The sequence below is a fragment of the Lichenostomus cassidix genome, chromosome 2 (assembly GCF_008360975.1).
Source record: "Lichenostomus cassidix isolate B80296 chromosome 2, HeHo_3.0, whole genome shotgun sequence".
Lineage (NCBI taxonomy): Eukaryota > Metazoa > Chordata > Aves > Passeriformes > Meliphagidae > Lichenostomus > Lichenostomus cassidix.
In genome coordinates this window covers 117,364,003-117,390,497 of record NC_139482.1, presented here as the reverse complement: position 1 = coordinate 117,390,497, position 26,495 = coordinate 117,364,003, and the positions used below count along the sequence as shown (strand labels likewise).

Genomic DNA, 26,495 nt, shown 5'->3' with positions numbered 1-26,495 from the left:
CTCGCTGAGCCTCAGCGGCAGGCGGAACTACCACTCCCATCTGCCCCTGCGGCATCGCGCGTGCGCCGCCGGCGTGGAAGTGCGCGAGGCCGCGGCGCTGCGGGCACTGAGGCGGCCGAGGGGCGGTGAGAACAGCGGCGGCTTCCGCGTCGGGCGGGGGGCGGCGGGTGGCGCTCGGTACCGCACGGGCGGCACCGGCACCGGCGGCGTCTGAGAGGCGGTGGTCGTTGTCCGGCGCGCAGGGAATGCCCCTGTGAGGGCGGCGGAGGAGCGGGTGCGGGTGAAGCCCGGACGGAGCGGAGCGATGTCCCAGCCCCAGCAGCCGCCGCCGCCGTCCCCTCAGCAGCAGCCGCAGCCGCCGCCTCCGTCCGCCTCCAAGAAGCGAGACCGGCGCATCTTCTCGGGCACCTGCCCCGACCCCAAATGCCAGGCGCGGCTGTTCTTCCCGGCGCACGGGCCGCAGGGCAGCGGCAGCATCGAGTGCACGGACTGCGGGCGGCGCCACGAGCAGCGGCAGCTGCTGGCCGTGGAGGAGGTGACGGACCCCGACCTGGTGCTGCACAACCTGCTGCGGAATGCGCTGCTGGGCGTCAGCGGCGCCGGCCCGCCCCGTAGGAATACAGAGCTCGTCAAAGTCAATGGCCTCTCCAACTATCACTGCAAGCTCCTGGCCCCCATCCTGGCCCGCTACGGGATGGATAAGCAGACTGGCAAAGCCAAGCTCCTCACGGAGATGAACCAGGGAGACATCTTTGACTGCTCCCTCCTGGGCGACCGCGCCTTCCTCATCGAGCCAGAGCACGTCGAAACCATGGGTTACGGGAAGGACCGCTCTGGCAGCCTCATCTACCTGCACGACACCCTGGAGGACATCAAGAAGGCCAACAACAGTCAGGAGTGCCTCATTCCTGTCCACGTGGATGGAGATGGTCACTGCCTTGTCCACGCAGTCTCACGAGCACTTGTTGGTAGGGAACTGTTCTGGCATGCTCTCCGAGAGAATCTAAAGAAGCATTTTGAAGAAAATCTAAGCCACTACAAGGCACTTTTCCACGACTTTATTGATGCTGCAGAGTGGGAGGACATTATCAATGAATGTGACCCTTTGTTTGTTCCTCCAGAAGGTGTGCCAATGGGCCTTAGGAATATTCACATCTTTGGTCTGGCCAATGTGCTTCACCGGCCTATCATCCTGTTAGACTCCTTGAGTGGAATGCGAAGCTCTGGAGATTATTCAGCAACGTTCCTCCCTGGTCTGATACCTCTGGAAAAATGCATGGGAAAAGATGGCATGTTGAACAAGCCAATCTGCATTGCATGGAGTAGCTCAGGACGTAACCATTATATTCCTCTGGTTGGAATAAAAGGTGCTGCTTTACCTAAGCTGCCTAGGAAGCTACTTCCTAAAGCCTGGGGAGTTCCTCAAGACCTCATCAAAAAATACATCATGTTAGAGGAGGATGGTGGTTGCATTATTGGAGGGGACAGAAGTTTGCAGGATAAGTACTTGATGAGGCTTGTTGCTGCGATGGAGGAGGTTTTCATGAGCAAACACGGTATCCACCCCAGTCTTGTAGCTGATGTGCATCAGTATTTCTACAGAAGGACTGGTGTAATAGGGGTCCAGCCCGAAGAGGTCACTGCAGCTGCCAAAAAAGCAGTGATGGACAACCGCCTTCACAGGTGCCTCATCTGTGGGGCTCTTTCAGAGCATCACGTTCCCCCAGAGTGGCTGGCTCCTGGGGGGAAGCTGTATAACCTGGCAAAAAGTACCCATGGCCAGCTAAGACCTGACAAAAATTACAGTTTTCCCCTGAACAGTTTGGTGTGTTCTTACAACCCTGTGAAGGATGTGCTGGTACCAGACTATGGCCTGAGTAATTTGACTGTTTGTAACTGGTGTCATGGTAACTTAATGCGTCGTGTCAGAGAAGATGGGTCTGTTTTGTATATTGATGGAGACAGAACTAATACTAGGTCTACAGGTGGCAAATGTGGCTGTGGATTCAAGCACTACTGGGAAGGTAAAGAATATGACAATCTGCCTGAAGCTTTTCCTATAACTCTAGAGTGGGGTGGAAGAGTGGTGAGAGAGACTGTTTACTGGTTCCAGTATGAAAGTGACACCTCTTTGAACAGCAATGTGTATGATGTCGCCATGAAACTTGTTACCAAGCACTTTCCCGGTGAATTTGGTAGTGAGATTCTTGTTCAGAAAGTTGTCAACACAATACTGCACCAAACTGCCAAAAAGAACCCTGATGATTATACCCCTGTAAATATTGATGGTGCTCATGCCCAAAGAGCTGATGATGTACAGCAAGGACAAGAGTCAGAGTCACAACTTCCAACCAAAATCATTTTGACTGGACAGAAGACTAAAACTTTGCACAAGGAGGAGTTGAACATGAGCAAAGCTGAAAGAACTATTCAGCAGAACATTGCGGACCAGGCTTCTGTAATGCAGAAACGTAAAAGTGAAAAATTGAAACAAGAGCATAAAGGGCAGCCCAGGACTGCTTCTCCTGGGGCTGTTCGTGAGGGGCCCTCCTCTGCACCTGCTACACCAACCAAAACCCCGTATTCTCCAACATCTGCAAAAGATAAGAAAATCCGAATAACCACCAATGATGGGAGGCAGTCAATGCTTACCTTGAAGTGCACTACCACCTTCTTGGAACTACAGGAGGGCATAGCAAGAGAATTTAATATTCCCCCATATTTGCAATGTATTCGCTACGGCTTTCCTCCAAAAGAGCTTCTGCCTCCCAAAGAAGGCATGGAAAACGAGCCTGTTCCTTTGCAGCACGGTGACAGGATTGCCATAGAAATCCTGAAGAGCAAGGAGGAAGGCAGGCAGGCTGCCTCAGTGCACTCGGCCCATGCTGTGAAGCACGAAGATGTTGCTGTGACCAGTAAGATCTCATCGAAGGATTTGCAAGAGCAAGTTGATAAGGAGATGTATTCACTCTGTCTTCTGGCAACACTTATGGGTAAGGCTGACTTCATGTTCTTCAAAATTGTGTTTTTAAGTAGAAGATAACATTTTGCAAGCTGTAGTTACCCACACATTTTATTTTTTCTTAAATAATGGTTAATCGGGTTTATTCCTTTATTAGAACATTTAGTATGCTCTGAGTGACCTTTAAAAATGCATATATGGGGTATATGAGATACTTGTTCTTTCTTTGCTATGAAGTCTTCTTTTAAAAATTGCTGTTAAGAAGTGGTTGCATTGCCTCTGCTGTCCTGTCTCCTTTTGGTTTTCCTGCCTCTCATGGGGCACACATCTGAAATGTACGTGGAAAGTGGCACACTCTCTTTTTTCCTACATCTCTGTCAGGTTTCAGGAAATAAATTCAGAGCAGATGTGAGAAGGGGATGCTGAGTGTCTGTTCATTGGAAGTTTGAGGACCAAATTTTCACCTTTGTAGTAGGACAACATCCTGGCATTTGGCCTCACAGGGAGTCGTCTTGGTTTAAGCAAATCGATTTGACATTTTCTCTTTAGGTAATCTGCTAAATTTCAGTGAAGATCTGGTCTTTTTAAAGAGCTGAGAAAAGTATTATTTCGGAATATAAGCAGAGGAGAAACTAAAAGAATCTAAACATGAATCTGAATTCCAAAGGTTGGACATAGAGTTGCTAAGCTATACTTATAAATTATCAGTCATGTAAATCTAACTGTTAATAATTGAAGACAAAAGGACTTTTCTCCGGTGCTCGTGTTTTTTAATTTTCCTGTTTGAACTCAGGAGACTTGGAACCCCACTTGTGTATTTTGTTCATCAGGTTTCACAGTTCTTGCTGCTTTCTGGCAGGAAGTAGAACTGTAATTATCATACATTCAGCTCTATGAACCAGTTGAATAGTCATGTTTACAGGTTTGGTTTTTTTTGTGGGAGCCTTCTCTTTTGCTGGAGGGATTTGGTGTGGCTAAAGCATGTGATGTTTCAGAAACGAAACAATTACGTAATTACAGAGTGGTATGTCAAAAGTTCATCAAGCAGAACTTTGATTCTTTTCCAAGCATGATTGTTTACTGCTGTGTCTCTTGCAAGATAGTGTGCTGAATCACTACTCACCTCATCACACTGACATTTACACCCCAGTTCCAACGTGCAGGAAAAGGTTAGGTTTAAAAGTGGTCTTAATTTTGAGATGAAGCTTTAAAGAGTGCTTTCCTGTCTGCAGGAAATACTGCTGAAAGTACAGTTAATTGGCTTCAAAAAAACTTCAGCATGCTTTAAAAGTATCTTGGTTACTTCAGCATTAAGGTCTGTCATTATTTAAAGGTGCTTATCTGTAAACTGTGAGCTGATCTTGTATGCAAGAATCACTTTTTGTCTTTGCTGTCACTACTGTTTTGTCACTACACTTTTTGTCACTTTGCTGTTAGATTCTTCTTTAAGAGCACAGGTTAGAATAGAATTTACCTCACCCTTCTCTGGCTGCATCCATTGTGCATTACTAATAGAAGTAAAAGCGGCAGCAACTGATAAACCAACCAGTTATGAACCCCTATGTAGCTACTGAATAAGATACTATTATTATATCATCACTTTTCTCATTGGGTCTTCATTTTCATTTAAAAATACCTGTGGAAAAGATCTGGTTACTAGACTCTTCACAATTTTGATTTTTCAATGGATTAACAAACTTCCTAAGTCTTTGCATTTTCTTAAGAGTGGCAGTTCCTCAAGGTGGCATATTCAGCCTTTTGGGACAACAAGCCTTAGTTTTTCTCAATGACGTTTCTGTACTGCTAAAAACTGCTGCAAAAGTCTGAGAACCAGCTTTGTAACTTTGTTCTGCTAAAAATATTCTTGTAATACAGCCAGATTAGAATATGTAGAGGGGAGATGCTGTTGAGATAGCTCACTGGGCCAGACACTTTTCCCCAATACCCATAGTGGAAGTGTCTTCAAACATCCATAATTACTCATTCTGTGTGCTTAAAAGATTTTCTTTCATACAGAGTCTCCTGTAGGCTGAAATATTTCTTTCATATTTCAGCTACTAGAATTTTTATTTTCTGGACTCAGTTACTTAGACTTTTAGATGATGTTCTTTAATTTTTCCGTATATAATTTAAAAACAAGCCCTGGGAAATTAGATAGTGCAATTTCTGGACCACTTAACATATTATGCATGATTTTTTGTAAAGCTTTCTCTTCTTTTTTTTTTTTTTGTTTAGCTCAAAATACAGTATTCTATAGGGAAATTGCTAAAGGAATTGGAATTTTACATTAACATATTAAAACCATTATATTTTAAAACAGATTTAATTACACCCATGCAAGGAGACTCTGAATACATGCAAGCCAAATATGAATCTATTTTGATTGGTTTGTTTTTCATTGATGAATTCATTCATACACAAGGAGTCAAAATAGCCAGGTTTAAATTAAATGTATTATTTGATACCAGGATTATCTTGGAATTAAACAGCTTGCTTTTAAGCCAGCTGTAGTTTCCTATAATGTATGTTTATCAATGAGTTTTTTATTTGATTTGCACTTCTGTGTGTTCTCCCTGCTGTATGAAGTGACAGTCTTGGGCTTACAGCAGGTGCAGGCAAACTTACACCAGCGAACAAGGCGTGTTTGTGGGTAGGACAGTCTTGATTTCTTACCATACCTTAATGTTCTGGGGTTGGGATGTAGTCTGAGGAAGTGTGTACTGGTGTAGGAACAGTGCAGAGAACATAATCCCTTTGATAAATATAGTGTCTTGAGGGAGTTTTTAATCTAACTAAATGATCATCCAAATTAATTTGTGACCTATAAACATCTTGCTGCCATGGCAAACAAACCCAAAACAAGTGGTAAAACTGAATAGCAGAAATGTGCAAACCTCAAACATAGTTTAGTTGAGTCACACATACTGGTTCCTCTGATCTGGGAAAGTCCAGTTGTAGCTGTGGGGTTTTTTGGTCTTCCAGTGGGAGATCTCTATCAAAACAGTGTCATTAGTTTGTATTTCTTTCAGTGGCTGATGCCTTTGTATTGTGAGCCCTGCTCTCCATGCTTTCCTGCATGTAGTCCTTGTTAGTGTTGCATAAAAGGCTATGCAAACAGTGATGCTTCTCTTGTGCAAGGCTTGAAAAATGATGCCCACAGCAAATAGGGAATCATTCCTTGGAAAATGTCAGTAATGTCTAAAACTGGGCTTCTTCTAAAAGTCTAGTGGCTGTCTTGTGGAATGAAAGGGAACCCTTCAAATAATAACAGATTGCTCAATGCAGCAGTAAAGGACTCCTTAGTATGGAGTCCTGATGTCTGTGGCCTTTTCAGGCTTCGGTGGATTGACAGCTGTATTCTGTTACTTCTCAGTGCAGTGGTTATTTTGATTCCCGTGGGCAGTGTTTAAACCATCCAGAAACCACTTGCAAGGGGCACAGCAGTGATGCTCTGGAGCCGTTGTGTATAGGGATGTGCATTTCAAGTTCTAAATGAGAATAAGGATACAGGTAGCAGTGACAGAAGACCTCCTTCAGTAGATCATGGAAAATAAGTAAGAAAAGTAGTTGGTTTATTACTTGGATGTTCTTCTTGGAAGTGAGGGCCAAATTTGTGAACTTGATGTGCAAATGAATGCAATGAGCCTGAGCATACATGGTGTGAGGGAATACTTTCAAAATTAATCAGATTATATAGGTCTCCTGTCTTTAAAATGTCTAAAGACAGAATGTGGTAAATGGGGACTTGAGTAATGCCTGGAGAGGTGAGTGACAATTGTGGGGGAACTGACAAGCTGGGGAGTATGGAATCCTGTGCCTCCTGTGCCTGGGTGGGATAGGAGAGTAGTCACAGTTACCTTGTGGGATATGCAGTAAAGAAATGCAAGGAGAAATGTAGATGCATATATTCAGTATGTGGAAGCTATTAAAATAGGTCTTTTATTTTCCTTATAGCAGGAAGCAAAGACATACTGGTGGGTAATATTTTACAGCCTCACACATTCCAGCTATCTCTAGCCAAGTAGTTAGTACACCCAGTTAACTACAGTTGAAGATCTACATTCTCCAATCTTAACAGAAATTTGAGAGATGTGGTTATTGAGATTTCAATCCCTACAGAAGGGCGCAATTTCTGTCTAAAATATCTCGATGAGCTCTCTGAATATTTGATGGAAAGTGGCAAACGCGATTTTTTTTCTGAAAATGTGTATGCACAGTAGTTATGTCTGCATCAGGAGAATAGAATTTATCAGTACTTTCTGTTTGCACTGCTTAGACAGCTACAGCGCATGTCACTTCTCTGAAGCAGGTAAGTGGTTAGCAAAAAAGGAAAAGGGTAGAGGCAAAATGCAGAGCTGAACTGATTGAACAGCTGCTGTTAGGTCACTGATATTCCATCATTGTAACCTAATTTTCCTGTTCTTTATATTTTTTCCTGGTGTAGTCTAGGTTGATTTTTTTTTTCTCTCCATGGCATTTAAAGTTGTCACATTTCAATGCCATTTTTGGCACTGTTGAAAAATGCCAGTTATACAGGACTGCCAGGGCCTCATGGTTAGTATTTTGTTTCTAACTCTCAAGAAAAGCAAGGTACAAACACAGCTTCTACACAGCTGCCTGTTTGTGTCTCAGCTGCAGTATTAAGTCTGCTGTGTGGCAACTGTGAAATTGAGCTCTGATTTTTGAGAAGGTTTAAGGATATAGAATTCAAGTTTTAATGAGGAAGGATATGTGCTTGAATTCTGGAAGCGTGTTAATAATTTCCTAGTTTAATGTTGAAAGCAGAGGTAGGAAGGGAACGGAGACTCATGTTTAGGGCCTGGCAAAGAACCAGGAGCTGCACCTTGGAGCAAATCAAATTTGGGAACCTTTGTGCTAGAGCATATAGGATATTGGACTGCAGACAGTGGTATGTTTTTCTGAAAGTCTCTCAATGTCCTGGGCTCCTGTTCTCTGCATTTGCAATAAAAATTCAAATTCTTAATTACATAGAAGACAGTGAGGACTCAGCTTTTGATTTAAGGAGCTACATTTTCAGCCATTGTCTATAATATGAAAATACAACTGTTGAATTTTAATGATCTTGTTTGATTTTTACAGGAGAAGATGTTTGGTCTTACGCAAAGGGGCTTCCTCAGTTGTTTCAGCAGGGCGGAGTATTCTACAGCATAATGAAGAAAACAACAGGTATTTTTTTGGTTTTGTTTTTATTCCTTCTTTCCTCCATTTTCAAATCCTGTGAATTGGTATTGAATCACTTGTAAGCGTAAATATATTTTTTTTATTCTATGACTGTGGTAAATTTTCATTGTTACAATATTGGAGAACTTCTAATGCTCCCTCAGACAGACTAAGGCTAGGGAATCTCCTAAACCTACTTCATTGAACTTAAACCTTATTTTCTGAAATTTCCACTTCCTGAATTGTACAAACAACTCATTTTTCTCTTTTTTTAAAATGAGAATATGACCAAAAAAAGTCAACTGATTTTTTGTTTTCTTAATTTGTTTCTGCTGTAAAGATCAAACAAGAAGAAAATCATAGGACCTATTCCTGTTATACTTTAAAACACTTACTGGATAAGGAGTTTATCTTTCTACTGTGCTTCTTAGTAGATATTTTATACGGGGTACTGCATGTTATAAATTTAAATGATTGGTTAAATTTGTTTTTCATATTCCTAAGATTGTTGTTCAAAAGCAAAGCTATCCATACTCTTCCTGCATTGCTGAATGTCACATCTTGGGCTCTGTGGAGAATAACCAAGCAAGTAGAGTATATTTGATTTTTAGGTGGCTTTACAAGTACTGGCTACAAAGAATAGCAAGTGTTTCTTTAGAGAAGAAAGTACTAATGAGTTATTTTCTCTCAAAGTTTATTTTCTTCATGAAATCTTTGCATTTTTAGTTTAGCTCTTGTGGTTTCATCTATTATAATCATTCCTTTGCTGCTTTCTTGCTGTTTGATTTTTCTTAGGCAGTTTTATCAATCTTAACTTTATCTTACTTATTTCTGGGAATTTATTAAAATGCATAGAATACTCAATGCCCACTACCTCTCACTGAATTATTAGCCTGGATAATAGAATTTGCATGCAAATGTCTTATAGCAGATCTATTTCCTTTTAGTTTTCCTTCTTTTACTATGCTTGTACAGTAAGGACTGGAATATTGTTTATGGCAAGTGAATCAGCTTAAACAGTGCCTGATGGAAAGGGCATTTTTGTGCAATTAATGGCTAGCCAAACTTGAAAATCTGAAATAAATCCAAGGACTTTTAACCCAATTCACAGAAAATGTCTATGCCATTTTTCCTAACTAAATGTGTAAGAAATAGGCTGTGGGAGATGATAGTGTAAAACACCTGCATACAAAGAAGTGCAGTAATTTCAAATACTGACTGTCTTGGTAGATGCAATTACTATTTCAGCATTAACACAGTTTTATAATTCCAGTGTGCGACTATCTGACTCATCTTTCCACTTTGAGAAGCTCTTTACCTATTTGTAATCTTTTAGGTGATGTAATAATGTAGCTACCTTACTGGACCTTTGTAACAAAGCTTTCTGTGAAGTGTAGGTACTGTTAATCAATTGAAGTTTGATTTAACAGATCTTGTTTGAGATCTTACTTTGAGATTTTGGGATTGCAGTTTCAGAGGCAGTTTTGTTCAATCATGGGAATTCATACAGTTCCCTCTTTTGGAAATGAAAGTTGAGCTGCTAAATTATGTACTTAAAATATGTTCTTCAGGCTCAGTTAGACAGGTAGGTGTTTGAGGTTAAATTTTGTCCTGTGTTTTGCCTGTTTGGTTATTGCCTGTCATGGTATGTAGAGAAAGGAGCTGCATGTCTGAAGCTCTCAGAATAAAATTTTATTTGTAGGTTCTCTGCAGCTGTGCATGTGTGAATCAGAAGCTGTGGAGAATGAGTGTGATTGGTTAGTTGGTTCATTAGTATGAAAACAGTTTAATAATCTATCAAATAATTGAAAAACCTCTTTCATTGATGCCCAGAATACTAGTTTTGAAAGCATTGTATTTGATAACACAGAAATTGCTTGTTGTGTTTCTTCCCTTCTGAACAATTTCTGGTGGTTTTCTTCAAGAGTTTTGAGAATATGAGGAAAAATCCCAATAATTTACCTATTCCTGGCACCTTTTAAACAGTGTTGTTTTCACTGTAGCTCTCCATGCGTAGCTGATGGAACTAAAGTGAAGAGAATGGTTGCAGCCAAGTTTTCATCTGCAGATAGCTTTTAGCTCACAGAAAACCACCATCATTGAAGTGATACCTTACTGCTTTTACCACAGCCTGCATGGGACAGAGTTGAAAGAGTTATTTTGTGTTTTATGATGATAAACTGTAAAAAATGAACGTTGTCCATTTTTGACACACAGAAGCTTCAGAACTTAAAATTATCTAGTGAACTCTCAGTTTTAACAGATTGGTCAAATAGTAAGTGGGACAATGAAACAAACAGCAGATCAAAAATATTATGCCTTATGTTTGTTTTGTAAAGGTTAATAGTTACAATCTCCAGGACTACTAAATATAGTGAGCTTGAAATACTTCTGTTTATCTAGCAACACTTCCTCTCTCTGAGAAGAAGACAAAATAGCAAATTTGAAATTCCTCAGGCTTAGCAGCAGTTACGCAACCTGAAATTCTACTACAGTTCTAACTACTATGAAAGTGGCCTTAAATAGTGTTTCTCCAGATAGAATTTTGAAATGTGCTCTTTGTCAGTTTTCTGGTTTTGATTTTTGCTGGTTTGGTTTTGTGTGGTTTTGGGGGCTGTGGGGTGGTGGTAGGGATGGTGTTTGGCTTGTATTACGTTACTGCAAGCATAGAACTGCAAGTCATACCAAGGTGGTTATTTTATCTCATAGTAGTACAGTATTGTCTCTTCATCAGAGTAATCACAGAAGGCAGCAGCATCTTTGCAGCATACTGTGGTTGCTGTCGTATGGCATTAAAGCCCATTTTTTTTCTTCCACAGTAGTAACTTTCAGTGTGTTTGATTTTACATACTTGATTCAGTAAATTTAAATACAGTAGCTACTATTATTGTGTGTTCAGAGCATGCCTTAAAATATGTTACCATTTTCAATAACTTCTCTTATCTTTATAGGTTTGGCTGATGGCAAGCACTGCACTTTTCCACATCTGCCTGGTAAAAACTTTGTGTACAATGCAGCAGAAGACAGATTAGAGCTGTGTGTGGATGCTGCTGGGCACTTCCCGATCGGTCCTGATGTTGAAGAGCTGGTTAAAGAGGCATTAAGTCAAGTGCGAGCAGAAGCTGCTTCAAGAAGCAGGGAAGCAAGTCCTTCACACGGAATGCTGAAACTGGGTAGTGGTGGAGTAGTGAAAAAGAAATCTGAACAACTACATAACATAACTGCATTTCAAGGAAAGGGTCATTCCCTAGGAACTGCATCTAGTAGTCAACAACATGATCAAAGAGCCAGGGAAACACCACTTTTAAGAAAGCATAGCACAGAAACGGACTTCAGTCCTTCTGCTAAAATTGAGCCTTCTGTATTCACAGCTGCTTCTGGTAACAGTGAGCTTATTCGAATTGCTCCGGGAGTTGTGACAATGAGAGACAGCAGGCAGCTTGACCCCACTTTGATTGAGGCACAGAGAAAAAAGTTGCAGGAAATGGTCTCTTCTATTCAGGCTTCAATGGATAGACATTTGCGGGATCAGAATACAGAGCAGTCAGCATCAGGTGATGTATCTCAAAGAAAAGTAGAGGCAGTGAGTTCAACTGCTAAAACTGGGGGCTTTCAGGCTGCCTTACCTGAGTCATTTTCTGCACCAGGTGGTACTGAACACTTGAATACTGAATCAACTGATGGTAACATGGTGAATTCTGTGGGAACAACATTCCCTGCAAGGTCTAAAGCACAAAAGGGAAATTCTGTTGAGGAGCTTGAGGAGATGGATAGTCAAGATGCAGGAATCACTAATGCAACTGAGCCAATGGATCACTCTTGATAGGTTAAAATCTAATAAGGGTAGAAGAAATTACTGTTCACATGTAATGTTTATTGGCTGGGCCACACAAAGTGATTAGTTATTAAATCTTGTATGTATGTCAAAGATTATATCATCTTATTCAGTGCATGATAAGCGTGTGATTGGCAATAGCTTTCAATATTACCATACTGCTGCCCAGGCTGGCTCTGTTACCTGTAAATTAGTTATTAGGAAATGCACTGAGATGAATATCTGCTGTACATGTGGGTTCTTGAAAATTCTTTGTAATTTTTAATTTCTTAAAAGTCTTAAAATTTAAGCCCATGCAAGGTTCTTACCATGCTAGCTTAAGGTTACTGGAAGAGCTAGAACAGGCAAAACTAGAAATATGGCAAAGTTAATTCTGTCCCAGGTACTTAATTCCAATTAAAAATACACTGTAAACATAAATTAGACATAAATTTGTAAAAGCAACTGAAACTAAACTTCCGCTCAATTTGATAATGCAGCATATAGAGTACTTTTAATTACATTGTGCTGGTATTTCTCCAATTTAATAACTTTTTCATTCACATCCTCCTCTCAGAAATCTTGGAATAAGTTTAACTTTAGTAAACTAAAAAGTCTAAGTTCTCCTATTTTCAGTTTAAACAAGTTAGGAAAAAAGGCCACTTACCCTATATGATGAAGTTACATTGAATGTGGTGTGGTTATGCATGGCTGTCTGAGCCAACACAACCATTTTGGTGCTCTGTTAGTAGCATGTCTTTATTTCCTCCCAAATACCAAACTGGTCAGGTGGTTGTGAAACTTTTGAGACAATTATGGGAGAGAAGTTGGCAATTGCAAGTAAGAACAAATGTTCAATGGCAAATCCATTTCTTTTAGAAGACTTTGATTGCTAGCATTGGTTAGAAATGGCAAAAATGAAATAACAGCTGTCCTCTTAAGAGGAAATTAACAATTTATTGGAAGGAAATTACTCTCTAACACCCATTATCCTAGAGTGTTTGGTGATAATTGAGCTTTTAGAAGCTCACTGTTTACTCTGTGGGAACAAGGAATACATGCTGTTTCAGTGTCTATAAAGACTACCCACCTCTCTCAGCCTCACTTCAGTTTGTGATGCAGATTTCTCTGCATCAGTGATAATAGAGCTGGTATCCACTTCAGTAGTGTGTTCATCAGACCTGTAGTGCTAGATTTTAAGAAGCAGCCATTGAGCTTGCTCCCTAAGGATGGAATGTGTTTCTGATACTGCACTTTGCTTCCTATCTTCATAGTCATTTAAATGCACTATTGTTGCTTCTTCTCATGGTAAAATAACATTGAATGGATGAAAAGATGTTAATACAGCTTCAAGGGAATTAAGAGCATTTAAATACTGAAGTCTGTGTTTGTGCACATGTAGGTTTTTACCAGTTCACAAATGTGGTTTGTGTTGTATATGTTTGTATTCAGAAAAGTCTCCTCACTTTTTACATTTCTAATCACTTAAACAGTTCTAAGCATTAGTATGATAAAATGTTCCATGAGGAAGGATTTATTTTTGTATGTAGAACTGAAATGAAGCAAGTCACTTAAAGAATAGCCCTATTCTTTTGTCAAAGTAAATTAAAATGCCTCTGTTGGTTAAGTTTTTATGTAGATGGTGCAAATATTTTATGATTTCATACACTACTTAGAGGTAAAATATAAATTCCACATTTTCACAAATAAATGAAAAATGCTAAGATCTCAAATTGCTACCCAGTAAGTTAGCAATTTGGAAACTTGGAATGTATGAAGTAATTGGCTTGCCAGAACTGACCTTGCTGATGCACTGATTAACTGGCAGGGCTTATTCAATGAGAAACAGGATGCACATGCAGCAGCTGGAAGACTGCCATGACTTCTGAAAACATTTAGTCTCCCATGAATCAGTCTAGCTGGCTGAAGGCTACATCTATATAGAAAATGTTGAGTAGAGGCTTGTTCTTTGTCACAGTGTTAGAAAAGTATAGCAGTGGCATGTTCCTGGGAAAGTTTAAATCGGGAGGGGCTGAGGGGGCAGAATCTCCTGGATCTCTTGCATTTTAGACCAGGTAAACATTGTTTTGATAGTTTTAACCTTTTCTTTAGGGAAAAAAGTCTTCCTTGGCTGGAAAAATAATGAGTGAGCAGTGTATATAAGAGAATTTTAAGTTTGAAATAAATGGAAATATTTATTGCACATCATTCTTATTTGAAGGAAGAATGCTTACTTCTTTCATGCCTTTCTGGTAAAGACTGCAGAAGTTCGTATGCCTTTTACTGTGTAAAGAGGAAGGCTGGGTTTAGTTTTGACACACTTCCCATTTCAGCAGTAATTTGACATTTTCCTTCTTATCTAAATAGAAATAGAAACAGATAATTGCTCTGTTTGACTCACCATTAGTGTCATTTCAGGCCCACTCAAGTCGTGTAGATCAGAACCCTCCAGTTCCTAAAAGAAGATGGTCTCAAAGGACTGGTAAAATGGTGTCAATCACAAGATCCGCTGGTGTGAATTCTGGAAAGCAGGATTGTGCATATTTCTTTGCAGTGTTCTTATTTCATGTAGCTTTCTCATGCATTTAGTATCAGTGGTTTTGAGAAAGTTAGATAGCTTTTGATACTCTCAAGTGAAGCTAAACTTCATCTGTGTGCCAGTGAGATGTGTGACTGTGCAGGAGAAGTGAAATAAAGAACACTGAAGTGTAAGTTGGAACAGATGTTTCATTTGGTTGCTGGCAGTGGGTGCAAATATAAGTTGAGACAAGTCTGTGTGCCTGTCTAAGGAGCACCAGTGTGCTTGTTAGAATTCCCTGTTAGAGTCAGGAAAATGCTGGTGGGGTAAAAGGGCAGGGAAGACTTCAGCTCATTGTGGGTGAGAAGACATGTCAGTAGGACTTCTCAAATGTCAAGAAGGGTGTCCTTTTCTCAAAAAGTAAAAGCAATCAACCCAAATTCTGGCTACCAAATTGCCTGTGGAAAGAGGCTGTGGTTTTGAGCACCCACCTTGGTTACTTTCTTTAATGAAGGCCAACCATCTTCTACACTGTGTCTCATGGCAAAGAAGACCCATAATTAGAAAATCCTAAACTTTACTATGGCTTAGTGCGTATAACCCAAAGAAAAGATGATTACTAAAAATACAGGCCTAGTACAAAAATAAAAATGGGAATGAACTAGATTCCTGATGAGTATATGGGAAATCTCGGGAGAGCAGATCAGTTTTCCAGGGACATGCAAGACTTTTACTGCTTCAAATGGGTGGCTGTTCAGTAAGGTTGACTGTTTGATAGTGCTGTTTCTCTCTGAATTGTTTGCATTTCAGTGAGGGAAAATAAATAGCAGATTTTCAAACGATATCAAAGAAATGTATTTGGGATGTCTTCCCTGTTGTAGTTACAAAACAGCTGTGTGCATTGTTGGCTTTGTGATCCCATGTAGTTTACTAGTCTTGTGCTGGCTGCAAAATACGAGCTAGACATTGCCTCTGACAGAGTACTCTAGCTGTGTCACAGAGGCACAGTGCCACAGGGCTATTTGCTAACAACCCTTCAAGGGCAAAATACTTCATTTACAATCTTTCATAAAGTAGAATGTGTTGTCACTGTCACAGGGTTAGCAGAGTTGCTTGCTAGTTTTTCAATGCACTGAAAATGCCAGGTAACAAAATATATGTTTACAGCTGGGAGAGTGATGCTTGATCTAAATTGTATGGAAAATGAATGATTTAAGAAGATGCCACTGTTATCTCTACATTTGTTTGGCTCCTATTTTTAAATATCAGAATCTACATGCTTTTGTAAAATAATAATAATATGAATATGAAGTTGATCCTTTTGTTAAGAAAAGCCACAACGGAGAGTGGTTTCTTTGTTTTGCTTGTGGATATCAGTTTAGCTTCATGAAGAAGTTGCTTAAGATCTTTAGAATGCAGGATTCCCTCTGAGCCCTTATGCCTGTGGTTGAGCAATAAAAGGTTGAAACAAGAGTGGTATTTTCAGAATTATTTTACATTTGATGAGGATTATTGCCAAGAAATGAAAGAGTGCACTTTTAGGAGGGAATGCTATTTAAAATGTATAAATAGGAATTAAAATAGTGTATATATTTAGAAAAAAATCTTTTTAAAAAGTAAGTGCTTTACATGTTGAATTAAAAATAAATTAGCATAGAAACTATACCATCTTCACAGTACTGGCTGTTATCCAGCAAGGTTTGGTTTGTTTTATTTGTGATTGCTGTACTAATTATATTTGATTTTTTTATCTGTAATGTAACAATAGTGTATTATAACAGTATATAGTGTACTATACTACACTTCACTGTACAGTATTTGGAATTTTCTTTGATTGCTATATTAAAACTATAAGTTAAAACATCTGCTTTGGTTTTATAAGGTGCAACTTTTATTTAGTCTTTCATACATTAGCTTGTTTATTTAATGCTGATTTGCCTCCAAAATGAGTCAGTTGGAAGTATATTAATTTATGCATTTTGCATATAAATTGCATTACACTTGCATACACGAATACTAGTACAGAAGTTGAAAAACTGATACAACTCTTAGAAAAGTAAAATCTGATGTAATCCATTTTCCTTTAGTAATGGTTCTGTTTAAAAGTAACTTCTTTGAAAAAAAAGTTGGATTTTTTGACCTCATATCTGTTCTAAATATTTCATTAAATGCATAGGACCTTTGAATTTAAGAGATTTCTAAACCATATATATTTCATATATTTGAGACCAAACTTCAAGACCTGAATCTTTTTTCCAAAGTTACCACCAAGAAGATGTAGAAAAATGCTGACCAAGTCAGCATTTAAGATACCTTGCAATCTGTGATTCAAAACATTGGTCAAAATGTGTTTCAAAGCAAAATTTTAATGCATGCATGGAATACTCAAGTATGAATAGTATAATTTGGAAGAACTAGGCTTTTGAAAATTTGGCAATACTCAAATATGAACATATTGACAACTATTTAAATTATCTCTGTGCTTTTCCCACCAGCTACATGTGGTACTTTGTTTCACAAATTGGCTTTAATCAAAACTTCGAGCCTAGAAAGAAGCCATAAAACCCATCAGCAAAAATCCTGTGTTACTTCTTCCTGTATTTACTGAAAGGCTTTAATTCCAAGTGTGCTAGCATTAAAGCATTCTTTTAAATAATGGGTGTAAATACACAGAGTTAATTTTGATTGCATGTCATACCATGAAGAATTGAAAATTATCCGTCAGAAGATTTGTATCTCAAAAGCTTAAATGCTTAATGCTAAACTAGAAATTTGCTCATCTTTATTAATGCAGTGTTTATAATCTGAGCCAAAACCAGTATTGAATGTATGAAGCAACAAAGTTAAGTCTGCTTTCAAAAGGTTTTCGTTTTACTTCTGCAATTAATTGTACAGCCTAATACCTGTCTAAATTTTTATTTTGGATTGGAGTTGTTTGGTTTGGATTGTTATTTGTTGTTTGTTTAGTTTGTCTCATTTTTTCTTACGTGTGTCTACAGCAAATGTGTTGTAACATCACTGTAAAACCCCAGCTTCCTGTTACCATGAGACTCCTCAAAATACAATGTTATTCCTAGGGCCAGGGTGAGAGTGAACCTGCAAAAGTTAATTGAAATTATACTGTTTTGCTTAATGTGGAGACTTTGATATATGTTGGTTTTTTCTGGTTTGTGATGTTTTGAGTATTTATTACTCAGAAACAGGTTTAGAAAAGTAGGTGTTTGGATTCATAGTAGATTTGATGGCCAGGCTGACATTGCAGAAACCTCGTTGCTACAACTGGTTTGAAATGAATTTTTTGGATTTGAATTACTTAAATTGATGTACACTGGGTTATTCTGAATATCTATTTACACAGTCACAGGCATTAGGTTTCAGTGTAAGCATGACCTCTGGTGCAGTTATTTGCAGGCACTTTAAGAGGTTTCAGAAAAGACTTATTCTCTATTCTTTTACTGAAAAACATTGATTATGAGATAGCTGCATAGACTTGTATTTGGACTTTATCCATCTCTATTTTTAAAAGACTGCCTAATTTTGTTTTCTACTGGAAATAAGACTTCTAGTGGCTTGTCTTGCTGGTAGCAAATCTAATTTCACTTCTAAAGTGATTCTGTAGGTCTGGACTGGGTCTGCTGTTTGGAAACTTGTATTCACTAAGTGAAAAATTAAAAGAAAGATGGCAGATGGAAGGAAGTTACCAGAAATCATAAGATGGTTTAAATGATGCTGTGGTTCTTATTAGCCAACAATCTGTCGAGTCTGGCTGCATGAAATGCACAGTCACTTCTTACAAACCCTTAAAAGCATACTTCAAGCAACTTCTTTGAGAGTAAGAAAACTTGATTTTATAGGCTACCTTGTCAAGTCAGCATGTAAGATTTCTTTAAAATTAAGTTTCTTTCAGATTGTCATGTTGTTGTGTAAATGTAGAGCAATATTTGCCAGATGCTAAATCCTGATCCCAAATTCTCCTTTCCTACATGCATTTGTGCCACCTCTGCAAATCCTCAAGAGGTCTCTTCTGATGCTGAGCTGGCGTTCCTGTTTGCTTTTCATCTGTCATTTGAGCTTTAATTCTGTGTCCTTTTTTCCATGGATGTTTTTGTAAGTTTATTGTCCTCTGTTTATACTGCTGCTCTTACAGTCAGTAAGAGGCAACAAATGATTAAATTTCACAGAAATTAGACTGATGGATATGAAAACCTTATTACAAGCATGGCTACCTTATATAGCACAGAAAGGAGCTAAGGGAGATTCCTGGGAGAGGGGAGGACTTAACTGCATATTCAGGACAGAGAAGATACATAAGGAAATATCAATGTTTCTAAAAATTCACCTTGTCATTCTGTAGGGCAACCATATTTTATGTTGTTCCATCTCCAGAGTGGAACTTTAGAAGCTGCAGTGGCTCACTCCAAATCCAGAGACTTCCCTAAGACCCACCTTTCTTTTCTCCTAGGAGCAGAAGCTGCCAAATGCCTACATTTCAACCCAATGGGAGAGAAGGGGTGAGACCTCACCACACATTGCCCCATGATGGTGTAGGTTTTGTGGCAGTGAGAGAAAAGGCAAAACACATGGAAAGGGTAAGGGCCTAACTTAAACACATGGGGAATTAAATAACTCCTGTTTCTAACTATTTGTATGCTCAAATCTGCTCAGGCATACACTGTTGCTCAGTACATACCAAATCCTACATCTGGACGTTGCACATACAAGAATACTACTTCTTTCTTCATGATGTCTATCCTAGAATAAGGACCTTCCTGGCTTCCTAAGACAGATGCTGGAAATAACAATTATTTCTGCAGACAGCAAAGAGGGATGCAGGAAATAAAGATCAAGAGTACTTGCTTATTTTTGCTTTCAAAATAAAAAAGTCAAGGTATGGTACAATGGAAGAAACTAAATGCCAGTATTTATTTCTTTGCTCCCTCTGTTTCTCCTAACTGTAACTACTTCTTTACCCTGCCACATTCATCAACCTATCTTATTGGTTTGTTTTCTTCTCTGTGTTTGAGGTCAGCTGAGCTAACCCATTCCCTCCTGAGTCTGGAAACTTTGAACTCTCAGGTATCTATAAATTCCCAGGTATCTATTGCCACTGTGGAAATAATATTTTATTTTTTTTTTAAATTTAATGTTTTGTTTCTTTCCAACCCTAACTGAGGTTCTACATTGTAAACTCTCATAAACTTGCATTTTTCCACAAACTTAGAAAATACATTTGCAGTAACTGAGGAGCTTACATGGACACCTGTTCTGCCTGGCAAAGTGGAGCCAGGATGGAAGTATGCAGTCTTTTGTTTCTGTAAACACCCTCTGATCTCTCTTCTCCCCTCCTGCTGGAATTCTGCAGGGCATGGGAGCAACACTGCCTTGGATAAAGAGGTAAACTACATTTGTGTAAGCAGCAGAGGCCAGTACCTCTGGGAGTGCTGGTTGTGATACTGGCAGATTTGTCTGTGGGATTCCTATTTTCGTAATCAGTGTTGGGAGCCTTGTTGCTAGTTTAGAAATCTGGGGATCAAAACTCCTCTTTTTATAAAGTAGTTTTGATTTTTGGGGTAGAAAGTCAAGCCAGTGCTTTTCATCTATCACCAGGCTGCTATTGAACTTGGGCTGAATCTAGGCTTGTCTGACTCTAGCTCAGGCTGCTGCTGGGACACCTACTGCTGCCAGACTGTCAGCTTGGCTCAGTCTGGCTCTGACTGCTTTAGTCCCATTCTTTAAGAGTACTTGTTTGCTCCTGGGGATGACAAAATCCAAGAATGAAGTTAGCTTCTCTTGCATTTCTAGTGATAACTTAACTAGGATATAATTCTAAAACCATGGGGTAATGCTAGTACCTGATTAACAGGTGACTTGCAAATGTCCCCTTTGGTCTCCAAAGTTGAAAATATGTTGGTGAAATGCTTTTTTAAAAAAATTTGCATACCTGACCAGAACTAGTAAAATTATTCCTCCATAATTTCCAAAATAAACAAGGCATTTGAGAAATTAGAAAGGTTGTTAACTGAGATTAATATTGTAAAACTAATCTTCCAGTGGTATCAATATTAGTTATTGGACAGTTGATAGCAAGATGATTGGTAATTTCTGAGTGTAAACTTAGCAATATTTTTCCCCTCTTTCATTGATTCAAGGCTGTTCCACTTTTAGGCCCTAAAAAGTAATGTTTGCCTGTATAATGCTTCACACAAATTAATGCTTGTGCCATTGAAACCATAGGTGATATAATTGCCAAATGAAATTTGTCTCTTCAAAGAAATACTGTCAATCAGTGTTGCTGCCACTGTACTTTGCACAGCAGATGAGGTGAGGTTTAGAGCTTGATTTCCAAGTGACAGCATCCATCTGAGCTGTGCACTGACACCATTTCCTTGCATTCTGTGCAAGAGGAATTCTAGTGTTGGTTTCTGGCAGGGCTATATCCCTGGAGCTGCTTTATTGATCTTCTGAGCCTGGGAACTGGGGTTGTTTTTTCAGTCTAAGGCTTGATCTCAAGGCCACCTCAGATTTCTTTCAGTAGTTGTACAGACTCCTTGATAAGCTGATATAGGCTGCTTTGGAAGCATGCAAGATGTTTTGTGTGCATGATAGTCAGGGAGGTTAATTCACTAGTATAAATTCTGAGCCCATCCAGATGCACTTGATTGTTTTGGTATTTGTATGATATGGTAGTCTTTAAGCCTTATGTTTCCACCCTCCCTACTCTAGCATGAATAATGTCAATACAGTACGGTAAAATTAATGAAATCTCAAAGTACATACAGTTCTTCTTTTTCTGAACACAGGCTAATTGAATTAGGTGAAAGTAGCAGCACTTCTTCTACCCTCCAAAAGTCTATATAAAAAGGTTGAGTCAAAGTGCCCAGAACTTGCTAACTCTTCTGGGTGAAATAGTTGATCCTGTAAGAGTTAACATCTTAGAAAAGTGTTATGAGAAGCATTTAGAGAGAATTCCATCAAAATCAGATCAGCCATGACTAGAATATTGCCCTTCAGAATCTTTGATACCAAGCAGTTGGAAAAAAAAAATAAGACTAAGTATGACTCTGAAGGCACACAGCAAGTTGAAATTGCTCTGAAGTGTGGCTTCCCTGAACTGTGACATGACTAGAGTACGGATGACAAGCTGGAATCTTGGGTACTGAGACATAGAACAGATGCAGATAATAAGGGGCTGTCATATGAAGAACTATTTTAATTTAAGAGTATCTGGTGCATATCCTTGTGCTCTTCATTGGGAATTTCTCCAAACATGGGGAGGAAGCTCAGCCCCCACCAGGATGATGCAAGCAAGAACACCGTGGGCACTGAATGAGTGGTGCTGTGACATTGAATGGAGGCCAAATCCAACAGCTGCCCTGAAGACTTGATGGATGCATATGGTTTGATTGACATTTGGTGTTCAGCCAGTGCTGAGCTCTGAAGATTGCAGTCATTGGAGCAACTGGTGATCAAATATTGAAGACTACTAAAAGGGAAGTACCTGGTAAAAACCCTATAAGCTCACCTACACTGAGCACTTTCTTTATTTTAGCAATCATCAAGTGTTTCTTTTACTTTATAGATCTTAGTTCTGTGAGACGGGCAGCAATCTATTGGGAAACTCTTTGCTGAGGAAATAAGTCAGTTGTTTTCTACAATAAAAAAATGGATTCTTGAGTTTACTTTGTAGGGATTTTGCTAGACTCTTCTATCATACCAAGAAGTCCATTGTGTGCCTTGTTGATTATTTGTGCTGAGAATCATCTTCACAAAGATGCTGGGTTCCTCTCATTCGAGGTTTCCAAACAACCTACAGGGAGAACATTTAGGACAGACTGATTATTCATAACTTCAATTCAGTGATGTTAAGCCCTGTGCCTCCCAGGGAACATCTATGTATGGCTTTATTGTCCAGAGAAATGTTGAATTGGCTGCCTGAAGTCACAATGAGATTCTGATGCATAGCAGCAAAGAATTACAAACTTCTGCATGTGACTTCAGAGTTTTTCTAAACCTTGTGTCAACCTTGTGACAATAAGGCAGTGTGATCATGACTGGTATTTTTTATTCATTAAAGGCTTTGTCAGGGAATAGATGGAACTCTCACCGAATTAGAGCAGTAAAAAATGAGCCAAACAATACACATAAGGACTTAACATACAGCCTTATAAAGTGCTACCTTCATAGCACTGAAGCTCGGTGAAATTTTTTGAAGCATCAGTGTTGCACGAAAAGCAACCTGTTTCCCAGCAGGAGCAATCTGCTGTTCGCTAGGGTCATAATGAATGCCTAATAGAAAGTTTTTCCCCTGCAGATCAGCAGGAAACTAAACAAAAAGGAATAAATAATGGAACAAATGACAGGATCATCACTCTCTCTCTTCCAGGGCACTTTGCCCATTGAATCATCTGGGTAAGAGCAAATGTCCTGTCTTTGGAAGTGTGTTGCCCACTGCTGTTAGCACTGGGGCAATGCCACAAAACCCAAGCAAGATCCAAATCCCAACAGCTGATTTCAATATTGTTTGGTTTTGATTTGTCAGGAGACACAACTAAACAGTCCTAAGAATGGGAAAGTGGCAAAAATGCCACTGGAAGTAAATCCACTGTGACTCAAGGTAGATGAGCTGGGAGTGATGGTGGCATTTGCCTCATCCTGACACCCTGAACCTGCAGCAATGCCTTTGCACCTGGTCAAGTTCTTTGGGTCTAGGCTGGAATTGAGCTCTCCTTTGTCACAAGGGAGGCTTGGGAAGGACAAACAAAGGCAGAAAGCAGTTCTTGTACAAGGGGACTTAGATATTGCTGGCTGGTCAGTGTCCTATCAGAAGTCTATTGAGCTGGGTGGCTTGTGGGCCATGACAGCTCTGATGGGATGGGAAGGGACAGTCCATGTCCCACTGCAGACACAGTGTCTGTTTGTGTCTTCTCTCTTATAAAGTCTCTGAAAAGAGAAGCAGACCTCTGGCTTGCTTTTGTGAAGTTACTAGAAGCTGAGATAGAGTGGGATGCATCTCCATACTTTTTTTTTTTTAATTTTATATCATGTAGGAGCAAAAGAAATTCCAAACACTAGACCTTGTCACACAGGACAGTAACAGGATTAAAAAAAGGAGAAAAAACGGAGGTGTGTGCTGGTGTACTCCAAGGAGAATGTTTACTGTATGTCATAACAATCTGCATCTTTAGGCTATTATTCTTTCTAACAGCAGGATCATCAGTACTTACTAATTTAGCAATTTATTTTGGCTAATGCTTTCAGGATCTATTTCCTGCAAATTAGGAACACACGTGTTTCTGTGGGAATATACAGGAAGGTACCTATTCAGACAACAATATTTTTATTTCAGGCTCCATTCACTTTGAATTAAATATAAATGAGTGCTAAAAGATGCCATTTCATACTGTATGAGGCTGACGACACAAATCCTGTCTCAGGGTGTTTTTTTATTATTTTTTCATTAGAGTTTTTGTAGTTCAAAGATTCCTGTCAGAGCTTTGATGTGGGGAAACCTGCTGCGTTGTCATCTCTGGGTCCTAAAAGTGCATCCCAGGGAATGTAGGCTGGTGCTGAACACCTATTAGCAAAGACTACAAATAAAAACTTCAAGGAATATTTTTTCTTCATGAAGGATGCAGTGTTACGACTTCGCCCTTGTAAGAGTAGGTTTGTGGTGCGGGTGAGGTTGGGTTTCTGGTGGGTTTCTGGTGGGTTTTTGGTGGGTTTCTGGTGGGGTTTTGCCCTCCCGTGCCGTGAGGGTTGTGCCGCCGCCTGCAGTTCCCGCGTTCCCGCGCAGGGGGCGCTGTGAGCCCGGCGCTGCTCCCGCCGGCCCCGGGAGCATCCGCGGTGCTGTGGGGATGTACCGATCCACACCGGGCTGTGTTGGGTCAGGTAACCTCTGTGAGCTCCATCCTGGTGCACAACAGACTGCCCGTGAGCCAGCGGTGTGCCCCGCTGCCCAAGGCCAGCGGTACGCTGGGGTGCATTAGGAAGAGCATTGCCAGCAGGTCGAGGGAGATGATCCTGCGCCTGTAGTGACCCCTGGTGAGGCCACATCCGGAGTGCTGTGTGCGGTTCTGGGCTATTCAGGACATGACAGACATGGAGCTTCCGCAGCAGGTCCAGTGGAGGGCTGCAAAGATGATTAAGGGAGTGGAGCATCTTTCTTTAAATACAGTTTAAAGCATAATGGAGCATCTCATGGAGTGACAGGACAAGGGGGAATGGACTCAAACTAAAAGACAGTAGGTTTAAATTAGATATTAGGAAAACATGCTTGATCACTCTTTACTAAGGGTGGTGAGGCACTGGAAAAGGCTGCCCGGAGAAGTTGTGTATGCCCCATCCCTGAAAATGTTCCAGGCCAGGTTGCATGGGGTTTTGAGCAGCCTGGTCTAGTGGAAGGTGTCCCTGCCCATGGCACGGAGGCTGGAACTAGATGATCTTTAAGGTCCTTTCCAGCCCAAAGGGTTCTATGGTTCCAGCTAAAGACTTGTGTAAGGAAATACCTAGAATACACAGAGGTTCTGCTGGAATGTAGCTCGTATTTCATGATGGTGATAGCTTCAGGAGGTCATTGCCTCTGTAGTGGTGGTGGTTAGCAAATTTCCCTAAGTAAACCATTGGAAAAAAAAGTATTTGGAATAAGAAACCATCTGCTGTTTTAGTGATTTGTTTTGCCCACTAAAGTAAAAATCACATTGCAATTAATAAAAAGTCAGGGTTTGGTCCTTATGATGGATGTGAGCACCCCAGTGTCAAGTGAGCACCATGGCTGAGCACCTTTAAATTCTGTCCCTACCCGTCTGGGTTTTTTTGACTGTAGAGCTGCCAACACCTGTCTTTACACCTTGTTCTCCTAGGAGCTCCGTGGAGTCCACGTGTCCATCAGCACAGCCACATGAGGATGCGATGGCATGTTTTTAACAGAGGGGAAGCTGTAGCCAGGCGGGGTTCAGCTTCTACCAGGCAACTACTGACCGGACGAGGGGACATAGTCTTAAGCTGTGTCAGGGGAGGTTTAGGTTAGACAATAGGAGGAATTTCTTCACGGAAAGTGTGATTTAACATTGGAATGGGCAGCCCAGAGAGGTGGTGGAATCACTGCCCTTGGAGGTATTCAAGGAAGGACTCGACGTGGCACTCAGTGCCACGAGGTAGGTGACGGTGGTGTTCGGTCATTGGTGGGACCCGATGATCTGAGAGGTCTTTTCCAACCTGATTCTGTTTGGGGGTGGCCTCTTCCCAACAGACCCGGGCAGTGGTTGGAGCAGGCGCCCCATAAGAGCGCTGGCTGGATGATGGAAGAGACCCAGGCTTCCCGCTCCTCAAGCACACGTGCGACTACAGGGCATGGATTTTTCGGCACGGGAGGGAAGCGGGAAGCGCTGCCCTCGTACCCCGGGACAGATCGCCCCGGCGCGGGAGCGTTAGGGGCCGAGAGCGCCGCGCCCCCAGCGCTGCCAGAGCCGCCGGCAGCAGCGCCGAGGGGGCGGGAGCCGCCGCTGGACCTTTGGGCCGCTCGCAGTTCCATGTCTCTGTCCAGAGCGCGTCTCTACACTCCAGCCGTTCCCAGGGAGGGAATTCCAACTCTAGTTACGACGCACATCACTAGTGGCGGCGGGAAGAAAGGCTATATACCGCAAATCTCGGCCAACAAGCAGCTCCCTTCGATAGCTCAGCTGGTAGAGCGGAGGACTGTAGAGGCGCGGCCCGCGGGAATCCTTAGGTCGCTGGTTCGATTCCGGCTCGAAGGAGACGCTCGGTTTTGCCGCGCGAGGGAGGCCTCACCGTTACGTTTTCATTCTTTTGCCGTCGGGAGCCTCCGCCGTTGCCGCCGGCGCGGGAGCGGCTCGCGGGCGCTCGCGGCGGGGCGTTGCGGAGCCGCCCCGCTCCCCCGCGGCCTGTCACATCGCCCGCCCGCCGGCGCGAGGCCCCGCCCCCTCCCGCCCGGCGCGCGGAGCCGCGTGCGGCCGGCGGCGGCCAATGGGGCGTCAGTCCGCCTGCGCAGATTCAAACGGCGG

At 41.0% G+C, this 26,495-nt stretch overlaps 1 protein-coding gene and 1 non-coding gene across 4 annotated transcripts; both read left to right on the top strand.

Annotated features, from left to right (window-relative positions):
• Positions 1-89: 89 nt before the first annotated feature.
• Positions 90-24,102, top strand: VCPIP1 (valosin containing protein interacting protein 1). Of its 3 annotated transcripts, XR_014850137.1 has the most exons (5): positions 90-2,993; positions 8,063-8,149; positions 11,095-11,697; positions 18,938-19,064; positions 19,232-24,102. XR_014850137.1 is itself a non-coding variant. In XM_085052952.1 (4 exons), exons 1-4 carry the CDS (start codon positions 305-307, stop codon positions 18,988-18,990), a joined length of 3,432 nt encoding a protein of 1,143 aa, XP_084909078.1. In that variant the 5' UTR covers positions 90-304; the 3' UTR covers positions 18,991-24,102. The 3 variants fall into 3 exon arrangements, 2 of the variants coding, with proteins under 2 accessions (XP_084909078.1, XP_084909076.1); XM_085052952.1 differs by having other exon boundaries at positions 18,938-24,102; XM_085052950.1 differs by lacking the exons at positions 18,938-19,064; positions 19,232-24,102 and having other exon boundaries at positions 91-2,993; positions 11,095-16,340.
• A 2,036-nt stretch (positions 24,103-26,138) lies between these two features.
• Positions 26,139-26,228, top strand: TRNAY-GUA (transfer RNA tyrosine (anticodon GUA)). Its single transcript is given in 2 exon segments — positions 26,139-26,175; positions 26,193-26,228. It is a non-coding gene; the product is annotated as a tRNA-Tyr (tRNA).
• Positions 26,229-26,495: the final 267 nt, after the last annotated feature.

Bases quoted from the DNA above. Each gene is read 5' to 3' on its own strand.
- VCPIP1 (XM_085052950.1), top strand. From the start codon at position 305: ATGTCCCAGCCCCAGCAGCCGCCGCCGCCGTCCCCTCAGCAGCAGCCG. The intron at 2,994-8,062 runs GTAAGGCTGACT...TGATTTTTACAG, and splicing joins TCTTCTGGCAACACTTATGG to GAGAAGATGTTTGGTCTTAC. The intron at 8,150-11,094 runs GTATTTTTTTGG...TTATCTTTATAG, and splicing joins CATAATGAAGAAAACAACAG to GTTTGGCTGATGGCAAGCAC.